The 11,385-nt window shown below is 40.5% G+C and overlaps 1 protein-coding gene across 1 annotated transcript in view; it reads right to left on the bottom strand.

Moving 5' to 3' along the window:
* Positions 1–762: 762 nt before the first annotated feature.
* The window catches only part of ADAMTS12 (ADAM metallopeptidase with thrombospondin type 1 motif 12), a 143,509-nt gene continuing 132,886 nt past the window's right edge, over positions 763–11,385 (bottom strand). The window contains exons 20-24 of the mRNA XM_053968776.1: positions 10,155–10,307; positions 7,497–7,670; positions 5,764–5,910; positions 3,859–4,012; positions 763–1,225 (exon numbers count right to left, since the gene is read on the bottom strand). Of these exons, the coding sequence (XP_053824751.1) occupies positions 1,020–1,225; positions 3,859–4,012; positions 5,764–5,910; positions 7,497–7,670; positions 10,155–10,307 (834 nt within the window). The 3' untranslated portion in view covers positions 763–1,019. The remainder of the gene's footprint in view (positions 1,226–3,858; positions 4,013–5,763; positions 5,911–7,496; positions 7,671–10,154; positions 10,308–11,385) is intronic.

The raw sequence follows: 11,385 nt of genomic DNA, 5'->3' as shown, positions 1-11,385 counted from the left end.
CAAAAGATCTGAAAAACAAAATTTTTCTTTATACTGAAATTGAACATCTGTTCTATCAGATGGAATGTATAAAACTGTCTCAAAGATTTTGCTGGTTTCTCCCTTAAATGTGTAAAAATGCACATAGATAAGGCACTTAGGGGCATGGTTTAGTGGTGGTCTTGGCACCACTGGGTTAGAGGTTAGAGGTTGAAATTGTTGGATCTTAAAAGTCTTTTCCAACCTAAATTATTCTATGACTATTAAGGTGGTAGATGCAAACGTCTTGGCTTTTGTGGTACCAAGAAATGCTGCTTAAAACATATTTGGGAACTTAATATCCCACATTTTATGGGGTTTTCAGGTTACAGCAAGACATTTGTAGCAGAAGAAAATTGTCAAGAACATGTTATGGCTGAGGTATCGTTTACAGATTCAGTCAAGTACTAAGCGAAAATTTTTCTCCTGAAAAAAAACAATGTTTCAATTCATCCTGCCTATCATAAGTAGATATTACAAAACTCTGCTTTTAAGTTTATTACGTGAGCAATGAATTTAGAGAAACACTGCCACTTCACCTTCATTTCTAAAAAAGAAAGGCAAGAGAGCATAAAGAGAACTGGCCCATGGCACAGGTATGTGCCCCAAGAGCCACCTTCACTAAGCACTCTTGAGTAAGCAGTGCTAGTGTTTCAAGTGGGTTTTGGAAAAGAGATGGAAGAACAAGTTAAACATTCATTACAAGAAATCAGAAAATTCTTGCAGCCTGTCTATAGTGTCTACACATGCCTAAGTAGTACTAGCTGCTGGCACATTGAAAATTACGTTATAAATTTTGGACTATTACAGAGAAAAAACAGAAGCAGTAAATTATGACTGATAACCCTAGGTGATGTGCTTTCCCAGTTTTGATCTCAGATTTCCATTTATGCTGCATGGTTCAGAAAAAAATAATGAACGTAAAACCTGTAAACAGAAGCTCTATTCAAGGAAACAAGAAAAAAAAACAGCTAGTGCCAAGCTGCTTGGTTGTTGTTTTCTTAGTTTTGAGGTGGTTTTCTTCTAGGTTGAGTGTAATTTTGTTGTTTGAAGCCTCGCTGATCCCCATGTCTTGCTTTGTTCCGAATTCGGGGCTGACTACACGTGAAGCAGCACTGAGTCTGTACTGATGGCAGCAAGCACTTGCCAATACCTTTCAGCCTCTGGCAGAAGTGAACTGACAGCTGGTCTTTGCTGCAGGGCAGCCCTGTAGTGAAGAAGACAACAAGAATTAGCTGTATTTTGCTGACACACTCCCTGCTTTATGAATTTTGCACTGCTTTATGCCAGATGGTCATGTCTGTTAAGGGTCTTATTTGTGGTGGCTTTCTCTTCCCTTGTATTATGGGTCAGCTTGACTTCCCACTGAAATTCTAGGATCTTTTAGTGAACACATGACCTTCTGTTCTGGAAAATACAGCACTCATGACTATTCAGTGAGACTTTACTTTCATGGCAGACACAGCTGATCTATGTTTTCCACTCTGACTTTTCTGGCGATAAGGACTACCAGAGAAAGCCTGGCAACAATGATTTGAATTTGGTCCTTTTGCATTCTTGTAACTGCCCCTAAGATGAGTAGCATGGGCTGGCAGTGTGCTGCACAGCCAGCCAGGGCAGGCAGGAGAGCACAGACAATACACATGCAACTGCATGTTCAGCTTGGCTATGCTTTAATTCCTGCAGCATCAGAACATGGCAGGGACTGACTGCTGCTGTCTGTACCACCATGCTGATAGGTGGTAGCTCTAATGAACTGAGATGGGCCAGATTTTAGCCAGGTATTAGAAACTGGAGGTCCTCAGCTGCTAGAAGACAATGTGTGCAAAAGAAGGACGATGGTATATTAGCAAGACTGTTCTCCAGCAAATCCCTCAACACTGCAACAGGGGCAATTCAATGAAAACTTGTATAAAGGTAGTTTAAAACAGATGAATGCAGTTTTTTTCACACCAGGCTGTGACAGAAAGGCTGCCCTCAGGATATCCAGCCCCCAGAGCTGGAAGTTAGGGATGGGAAGCAAAACAAAGCTTCCATAATCCAGGAGGAGATGGTTAGGGACGTGTTTTGCCAATTAAGACACTCACAAGTGTATGGGCCCAGATGGACTCACCCCAGAGTAATGAGGAAACTGGTGAGAGAACGTGCAAAACCACTCTCAATCACCTACCAACAGTCCTGGCTAACTGGAGAAGTTCCAGCTGTCTGGAAATTAGCAAATGTAATTCCCACCTATAGGAGGATCAGAAGGATGATCCAGGGGACTACAGGTTTGTACAGCTACCTGAAAGGAGGCCGTATTGAGGTGGTGGTCAGCCTATCTTGGCACACCTACAGTGAGAGGACAAGAGGAAATGGCCTCAAGCTGAGACAGGGGAGGTTCAGATTAGCTTTAGAAAACATTTTTTCACTGTTAGGGTAGTCAGGCATTGAACAGGCTCCTCAGGGAGGTGGTGGAGTCACCATTCCTGGAGGTGTTCAAGAGGCATCTGGATCTGACACTGGGTGATGTGTTTCAGTGGTTCAGGGCTTACAGTGGCACTGCTGGGTGGATGGTTGGACTGGATAGTCTTGAGGGTCTCTTCCAGCATTGATGATTCCATGATTCTGTGAACTTGCTGCCACAGGAGAGGGTGGAAGCAGACAGCACCACAGCATCAAAAAGAGTTGAAACATATTAATGAAAGTTTAAATAAAAAGGTACTGCATGGAGAACTTCTAATAAATATCAGTTGGAAATGCTGGAGGACTATCATGGAAATGAATCTCAGGAAAGCACCAACCTCCTGCATTCTTGCTAAGTAGCATTTTTTAATGCCATTGTTGGAGCCATAAGGGTGGGCTGCATGGACTAGTGCTTACTCGGTAGGGCATTTATTATGTTTCATGGGCCACTTGAGCTTATATTCACAGAAGTAACTACTACTAACATGTGGAGGCGGTATTTATCTGAGTTTGTCTTTCTGAACGTGAGAGGGACAGGAAATAAGCAGACCAATCCACCCCAGGGCAAAACACGTGCTAAAATTATTTGAACTGCAGGAAGAGTGATGCATCATTCTCAAGAGCATGTCAGATCTAAACTGCCCTCCAGATTCAAAATATTGTCCTACTGTCCAATTAGACCCTTAGCACTCCAAAAGGCTTATGAAAGTTTTTCTAGAAGGGCTATGATATGTTGCTGTTCTTATCCAAGGGTACTTCCTGGATACAGCAGTACACAGACTGCTCATAAAGATCTTATTCCTTCTGTAAGCTTCCCTCTTCCCCTGATACCTCTTTTTTGGGGCTATTAACCATTTACACAGCTGGGCTCCTGGGCCTTTGAAGGACAGAGGTACAGGACACCCTGAGTCACAAGAGCACTTCACCTCTTGATTTTGGACAGTCTCACCCTGTGGGACACTGATTTTTCTACAGTGTCTGTAAGAATTTGCTTGCACTCCCAGTCCAGAATTTACAGCTTCCATAGAGGAATCTATCTTAAGAAATGGCATCTGTTTGGACTCACTGTGTGTCCTTCCACAGTCCTCACTGCACCCTGAGTTACCTAAAACAGGCCAATACAAACAGACCTACTAATTTAGTTGTGTCGTCATAAATTAGGGATGCATGCTCAGAGACTGCACTCCCCATCATGGCAATGCAAGGCCAGAAGTGCTGGAAGAGACAACAGTGTGGTTCTGCCAACAGAGCAACTGAGCAGTAGCAGCCCAGGGTGACCTGCAATTACTGACCCCACACTACTCAAAAGAAGCTGATAGATTGAGTCAGATGCCAGTTTTTGCAGAATCTCAGCAGAAATGGAGAAACCTGTTTCATGTGTGTGTATTACTCTACCTGTATTTTTCCTGCATTCTTGCAGATTGCATTTCTGATATTTTGTGGGCTTGGCTTTATCCACACACATACTGTCATCTTCAGTTTCATTGGTTTCTGTATTCATGCATTTCACAGTTCTTTGCTGAATGCCCCCTCCACAAGAAACAGCACACTGAAAGAGTAATTTTAACATATGTAATTTTTTTTTAACACGGAAATTTTGTAATTTGGCAGTATTTGAGCTGTGATGTGACAGGAAGCTAAAACTGCCATGTGATCCAGAAGCAATGGCATTACAGTACTCTGTGTACTGTATGCTCCATCCAGACACCTCCATGGTGCATTTTGGCCAGATTTGGCAGGATACAGTAGAGGGTAATAGCATCTTGGAATGTGTAAACAGGGGAAAATGACTATTTTCTACAGAGGAAAAGGATGATTTGCAATGCCAGTCCTACAATATAAGAGACTTGTAAACCAAATTTGTACCCATTAGGACAGTTTTTGCTTCCTGTGTTTTCTGACTATCTAAGTAAAACAAGAATAACCAATTGCAATATTAGGTCTATAAATGACTAAGTTAAGATTTTTTAAAAAAGCCCAATAAGGTTTGGTTTCTTTCCTGGATTTTAAACAGGTGGTTACCCTTTCTTTGGGACCACAAAAGTACTGACAGCTTCTTGTTCTGGCTGTATACAGAAGGCCATAAAACCCAAGCACTTCTAAAATATCTTTCTATACCATTCTGTAAATGTACTTAATTCCTGTGATTTCCCAGAGCCTCTGAGAACCCCAATTAGTTTTAAATTTTTTCTCTCTACAGATAAGTAGTGCCAACAGATAAATGAGATAAAGAATTCAGCAGCTGGAGAATGTCAGCTAACAAATTACAAGAGATGAAGACAGGAGTGGAACCTCTGTCATTTTTCTGCAAATTATCCCCTCTCTCATGTGTATCCCTGTACATGAAGCACAATAGTACTAGTGTGAGGTAGACTGAAAGATCTTAGTATTCTTGCAACAATATTGATGTTTAAAATATTTTTATAAAGCAAAATTATTAATGAATACATCAATATGAGATTAATAAATAAGTAAAATAGTTGCTATAACAATTGGTATTCTGTTACTTATTTTATGTGCTTAATTTCCATATTTAAGTGTTACACTGACTCTACATTACCTTATAGTCATGTCCCACCTAATGGCTTTGTGTCAAAACCAACTCACTGAATTTTCTGCGTTAAATGAGACTTCAATGTTTCCTGATTTGTGGCTTCTGCTTTTAGCATTCCTTCAGTATTCCACTATGCTGTGAAGAGTACTTGTAATGTATGCAATGTTTATTAATGAAACTGAAGGGAAAGATTTATTAGATATACAAGTTTCTTTATAGATAAAAATGTATAGCAATAGATAAATATGTATAGCAGATACAGGAAGGTTCCCCAAAGACACACCTCACATTTATCAATAAGATTTCCAGGTACAAACTAGGAGGCTATTGGTCAAAATTCAGAATTTCTCTTTGTGTGGGCAAATACAATATTCCCCAAAGTTGTTTTGAGGATCACCCAATCCCCTCTCCCTCCAATAGCCTCAAACAGCAGAAAATTTCAAACATGCAGAGTAAGAATGTTAATGGTAAAAACCCTTTGTTCTTAGACAAGATAAAAGATCCCAGACTTCCAATGACATCTAATATAGCAACAGAAAATAGAAGCTACAATATATGTCATCTGAAGGAACAGACACAGGCTGGCTATGAAATGTTCAGTAATGTTTTCAGAAGTTCTTCTCTTGCAGCTTCAGCTGTGCATAAGGAACTTGCCACAGGGGCTGAGGTTCAAAGACAAGTGGATGATGAGACTAGATATGGCCAACTCATGACAAAAAATGAAACAGAAATAAAATGAATCCTACCGGGCTCCAGGCCTGGTGAATCCACTGTGTGCAAGGCTGCCTGTTACAGGATGCAATGGCTTCAGGTCTCTTGGTCCAGTCACAGTGCCCTTCCCGTGGGCAGGAGACGTACCGCCTCTGCTGGCCACCACCACACATCCTCGAACACTGGCAAGAAAGTGGCACAGTCAGAGTAGGAGAGGATGAGAAACCAGAAACAGACCACAAAGATGGCTGGACATGTTCATTTAGAAATGTGGGGCCACAGATAACAAGGACTCAGGGTTACAGGACCATGAGTTTAGAAAGATGTACAGGCTAGCCTGTACATCAAGTCCTAAAGTCCAGACATGAAGAAAAGCTCTGCATTGAGACACTTATTCCATGTGCTTGGAAGGAGACTGAGAAGAACCTGCTACGCAGGGAAAAGCTGCTCCTGGCACATACTACTAGAAGGACTAAAGGGCAGAGTAGAAGTGGCTACACAGAACAGGCAACAGAGAACTGCTCATCAACGTCACCAATACCAGTAGCATCTCTAACGAGAGTAGAAGTCATGTATCAGCAGGATTAATCTGTAACATTGACTGAAGACACAACAAGTTCATAAGATGCAGCATCTAATTTTTATGAGGTGGTTGGGGACATTAAAATTGAATCCATACAAAAATTGAACTCTTTGGCAGTAGAAGTGTCATACAAACATAGTGACCCAGGTTAGTTTTTAAACATTCTTCTGTCCACATTCTAAAATTACTTATTCACTGATTTTTTTACTATTTTTTTTCACTATGTCTGTAGTAGAGTCTGCTTGAAATACACAAAGTATTTCATACTCTGATATGAAATGAGGTACCAAATACACTTTGAATAATGCGTTGTTACTCTCCTACAAGGAACTCCTATGGACAGAACAATATATCTGACATCTGATAAATGAACCTTTTCAATCGTTTCTATCCAGTGTCCTTAGAATGAGGACATCTTCCAGGGTTGGACTAGTGTTTCTATAAAGTATTTTAAGTGGCAAACAAATGCAATCATTCCATTATTTTTGTTTTTCCTACCCCTGCTGACTGCTCTAACAGCACACCCTGGTCTCCTCCAGGTGTGATTTATTAGTGCCCCTAAAGATAGTGCGATCACCTCCCTTAAAATCCCAAAGCATTAGGTCCACAGGGCTGCAAACATCATGGCACTTTCTCCAGCACTGCTTTCAGTGGGGTTAAATTCTACAATATAATCAGGTCACATGATTTAGCTGACATAAATATGTGCCTGGCTGTCTTTGAGTTTGCTGGCACAGATTTATATTACAAAGGGACACAAAAGTCAGATTTATCTTATGTCTGGTCTAAGCCTTTGCTCCATAAAATTTCAGTCCAAAAGTGTAAAGGAACATTCTAAATTTACCATAATGAGAAGGCAACATTAAAACAGCAGCAAAAAGGATTCATCTAAATGAACCACATTTACTGATGCAAGAGGATAGCTACAACAAATTTTCTTCCAGGCCATCTGCTTCTCCCTTTTGGGACATGGTAATTTAGAGCTCCAGCTGTAAATCACACTCAATCTTAAGAATGATTCTGTGAAGGCTTATGAACACCTGTGATAGTTTTTGCTGTAGTCACACAAGAAGTCACCAGCTGCGTGTCTTCCTTGGAGCACAATTCTATCTGACAGCACGGGATCCAACAGCTGCTGTTGCCTGAAAAGAAATTGCTGACAAAACTTCTTTTAAAGAACAGTACCTCACTCCAGGGCTCCACATGCCATTGCAAGCAAGGTTCTGTGTTACAGCTAGTGTTGAGCTGTGGTTTATAGCCAAGTAAGTGGCAGTGGAAAGGCCTGAGCAGTCGCTTTTCCCCAACATCAATGCAGTGAACGTCTCGGGTCTTGAAGCCTCCGCTGCAGTTCACAGAGCACTGTACACAAAACAGAGAGGGGCACATCTCCACATGATGAGCCCTGCTGAAGGGCTGTACCTTACCCAGTCACAGAGCAGGAGGACAGCCTGAGCTTTGAGCATCCTGAACAGAAGGAATTTCAAGTTTACTGTAACACCAACCTGTCGTGAGGCTTAAACACTGTGGCTTTCGTCACAGCAGCCTAGAACATGCCATGTAAGTACTTCCCCTGCTACACTGCTATGGCCATTAATAATATGGATATATATTTTATTGGGAAATCTTGCCAGCTATTTCCGAAAATGTCATAGTGAAAGAGTCATAATGCAGTAAATACAGAAAATGGATTCTGTATGCAGGGATATTGTCAGTTCCTTAGTTGCTTCAGAGAGAGGAAGGGAGTGAGTAGTAGTTCCCAGCCTCATCTTTCTTGTACCTCCAAGGCACCAGGAAAGTTCATACCCCAAGAGCAGCCTTGGTTTGAGAGGGTGGGAGGGAAGTGAGAGGCACTCTGAGACTCACTAACAGCCTGTGAAATCACTGCCCAGCTCAGAGCTCTGCTGAGGAGCTAAGTTAACCCTTCCAGTCTCCTTTTTCTAGCCAGAGCTTCTTCCAAGCCTCATGCAGCATCACCAAGCCCAGTCTCCAGGCACCAAAATTCAGGACCTTTCCTGCTCTTGAGGAAGAACTGAATTTGCTACCCCAGGGATAAGGAAAAATGTACATTTTGTCTTTAAGCAGAATTATAGCCAATTCCAGCTGCACCACTGAAAGCTTCTCAAATCACCTTTCACCTTTACCACTATGATGCAATAGCAACTGATTATGTTTTCCTTTGCATAAATAAGCATCCTTTAGTTGAGCAAGGAATCTGAATGTAATACCTCCCCTATGGGATGAAGAATGGATGGAAAGGAAATCCTTATGCTTGTCCACAGGACAGGTTTCTGTCTCTCTGGATAGAAACAGTAGACAAAAGTGACTCCATAAGAAACTGAGTACAACAGTCTCAAGATATATGCAAATTATATCTGGCATTAAACACAGACTCTAAGATTTAGTCTGAAGCACCTTTCTTTTAGGGGAGGGGAAAAATTAAATCAGAGTAGAAAACAGAAAAAGCTCTACTGCACTAGCAGGGAACCCAGACATCTTGCTGTGACAACATGTCTTCAAAACATTTGAAATTAGTAACCAAAAATAATTGCCACTTGTAAAGCAAGCAAAATTTAACCCTTTTCAATATATGAAACTGTAATTAGGTCTGTATAGTTCACTTGATAGAAAAAATGAAGGGTAACACAAATCTGATAGGAGAAGCTTCTTGCCTCAAACTTGTTTCATAACTGGTCTGACATTTAAAAAAAATTGCTTCCTGTTATATTTCATCATTAAACCTGATTGCCAGCTATTTTTTTGTGACATGACCATAATTCACTAGTTGCAAGAGCAATGACATTTATGAAGAAAAAGTGAAGGTGAAATTGCCCACTACAGCTGGGAGGGCAGGATGTCTATGTATCTCTTAAAATTAATTTCAAAGGCTTAAATGTAGTTATGTAAAGCCTTGGCCTTTCCTGAACTTTCTAAAGAGGCATGTAATTCCTGTACAAATCAATTTTATGTCTAAGAGGTCAATAATAACACAGGTTTTGTAACTATAACCTTTTATTTATATCAATCTCAATCTACCCTCTAGCCCAATGGCAACAACATTGTCCATAGAAATGATCTATATTGGAAAAATTTGAGACACATATCTTTTTCCTTATTAAATCAACAATATTTAAAACAGAATTTTGTAGTTTATCTTTTTTCAGTCTTGAAAAATAACCTGTGGTTTGAAACTCAATTTTCAGACTGCATGAAGGCAAAATGCAATAAGCTTCAAGAAGTCACCTAAGTCCTTCCAGGTGTTCTTCACATAGCTTAAAATATCAAAATAGGACTCAATCACAATTCTTTGGGCTCCACTTAGCACCCCTGGACACTCTTCTGTCCCTTGAACAGGCTATGGGTATGAAACTAGGACCAAACAGAATCCTACACATAGCAGACTTAGAGGTTACATGAATGGGGAATAAACCATGTCAAGAGACAGTATGTGGTGACAAGGGTGAGTAAGAACGTGACAACTCCCTTTCCCAAATTCCCACTGCTTCTTAAAATTAGGATATGTTTCTGGAGGCAGAGATTAAAAGATGCCACAAGCAACTATGCACACCTTTGCCCTGTCAGCTCCATAGAACATGAGCAGTGAGTACTTGCTCTAGATGCAAGAGTTAATGAGCACAATCCACCACAGGAAGAAAGAAATTCACAGCAGATGTGTTTCCAGATATAACTTGGTCAGGAAATTAGAAAATTAGTGCTGAATGGTCAACTGGGAATCATGCATGCATTCACTGAGTAAATAATTGTTTTAAAAATGAAATATTTAGAGTTTCATACCCACTGAAATTTGCAAGCTTACTGTTCATACACAGCTCTGAATGAAGTTACCTTGCTCCAATTTCCTGTTTTCCAGCTAGCGCATGGGCGGAGATAACATCTCCTTGCAGGATCAGGCTTTTTTATGTCCTGACAGTGAGATGTGTTCCTGCTGCTGCACTCCACGTGTCTCCAGAAAGCCCCCATTCCACAGGTCGTAGAGCACTGCACAAGGGCAAGAGGAAAGCCCAGGGGCAAACTCAACATTAATACATCATTCTGGAAACAATCCTGGAACCTAAATATAAATATCTAGAGCCATTTTAGATGACATATGTTATGGGAGATACCTGAAAAAAGATTTGAAATTCACACTATTTTTACTTAATATTCTGAAGGAGGGCTTTTTTTGTTTTCTTAAGAAAATACCAATCCTGATTTATACTATGCACTTCTTTTCTTTGGCAAACTCCTGCTTACCAAGACATTCTAAATCTGTACCAGCTGTTCCACTATTTTCTTCTGTTATCTTTGGGGATCCAAAGTAAAATGTAATTGCATCCAATCTTCAGGATGTTCTCTCTCTTCCCCTAATACTGCTGATGAGAGAGTCAGCTAATTGAGTGCATGATGCTGAAAATCTTAAATAAATATGTGAGAATCTTAAGAAAACTGTACAGGAAAATGTTTCTCTAAATCATTAATTCAGAAAGTGGCTGAGTGTTTTCAACATCTGGGAGGATTTTTGTATCTCTTTTGAGGAAAGAGAATATTGATTATTCCAATCCATATCCCAAGAGTGCACACTCCTCACAAAAAAACCCAAACATTGTCATTGTATTCTGAAGCAGGAAGGGTTGAAAAGTGGTTGAAGATACCCATTTACCTTTTTCTGCCTTAGAAAGGGTGGGTCAGTGAGCTACACACATAGAGCCAAGTTCAACACACACTAAGCAGCCTGTAGCTGGCATGAGAAACAGCATAAATCATCTTGGATTAGACTTAATCCAAGCAAAATGATGAAGAAAGCAAATGCTATTGTGTGGTTTGAACTCCCTGCGTGGCAGTGGGAAAGTTAAATATGGAATGCTGAGTAAGTGTCCTTGGAAAAATAAGGAAACTTAAGCTGAAGCTAAGGCAGGAAGAAAATCAACACTGGAGATGTTTTATCTGATGGTGATTCCCGGGATGTGTGTCCAAGTGGCCACAAAGGTCCTATTAAAGGAAACTGCATACCACTGCTCTGTTTTGCATAGTGACACACCTATCCAAGGCAATTTTTCTGACTGAGAGGACAGACTGC

Source organism: Vidua chalybeata, chromosome Z (genome assembly GCF_026979565.1).
Source record: "Vidua chalybeata isolate OUT-0048 chromosome Z, bVidCha1 merged haplotype, whole genome shotgun sequence".
NCBI classification, from domain to species: domain Eukaryota; kingdom Metazoa; phylum Chordata; class Aves; order Passeriformes; family Viduidae; genus Vidua; species Vidua chalybeata.
This window is presented reverse-complemented; position numbering and strand designations above follow the sequence as displayed.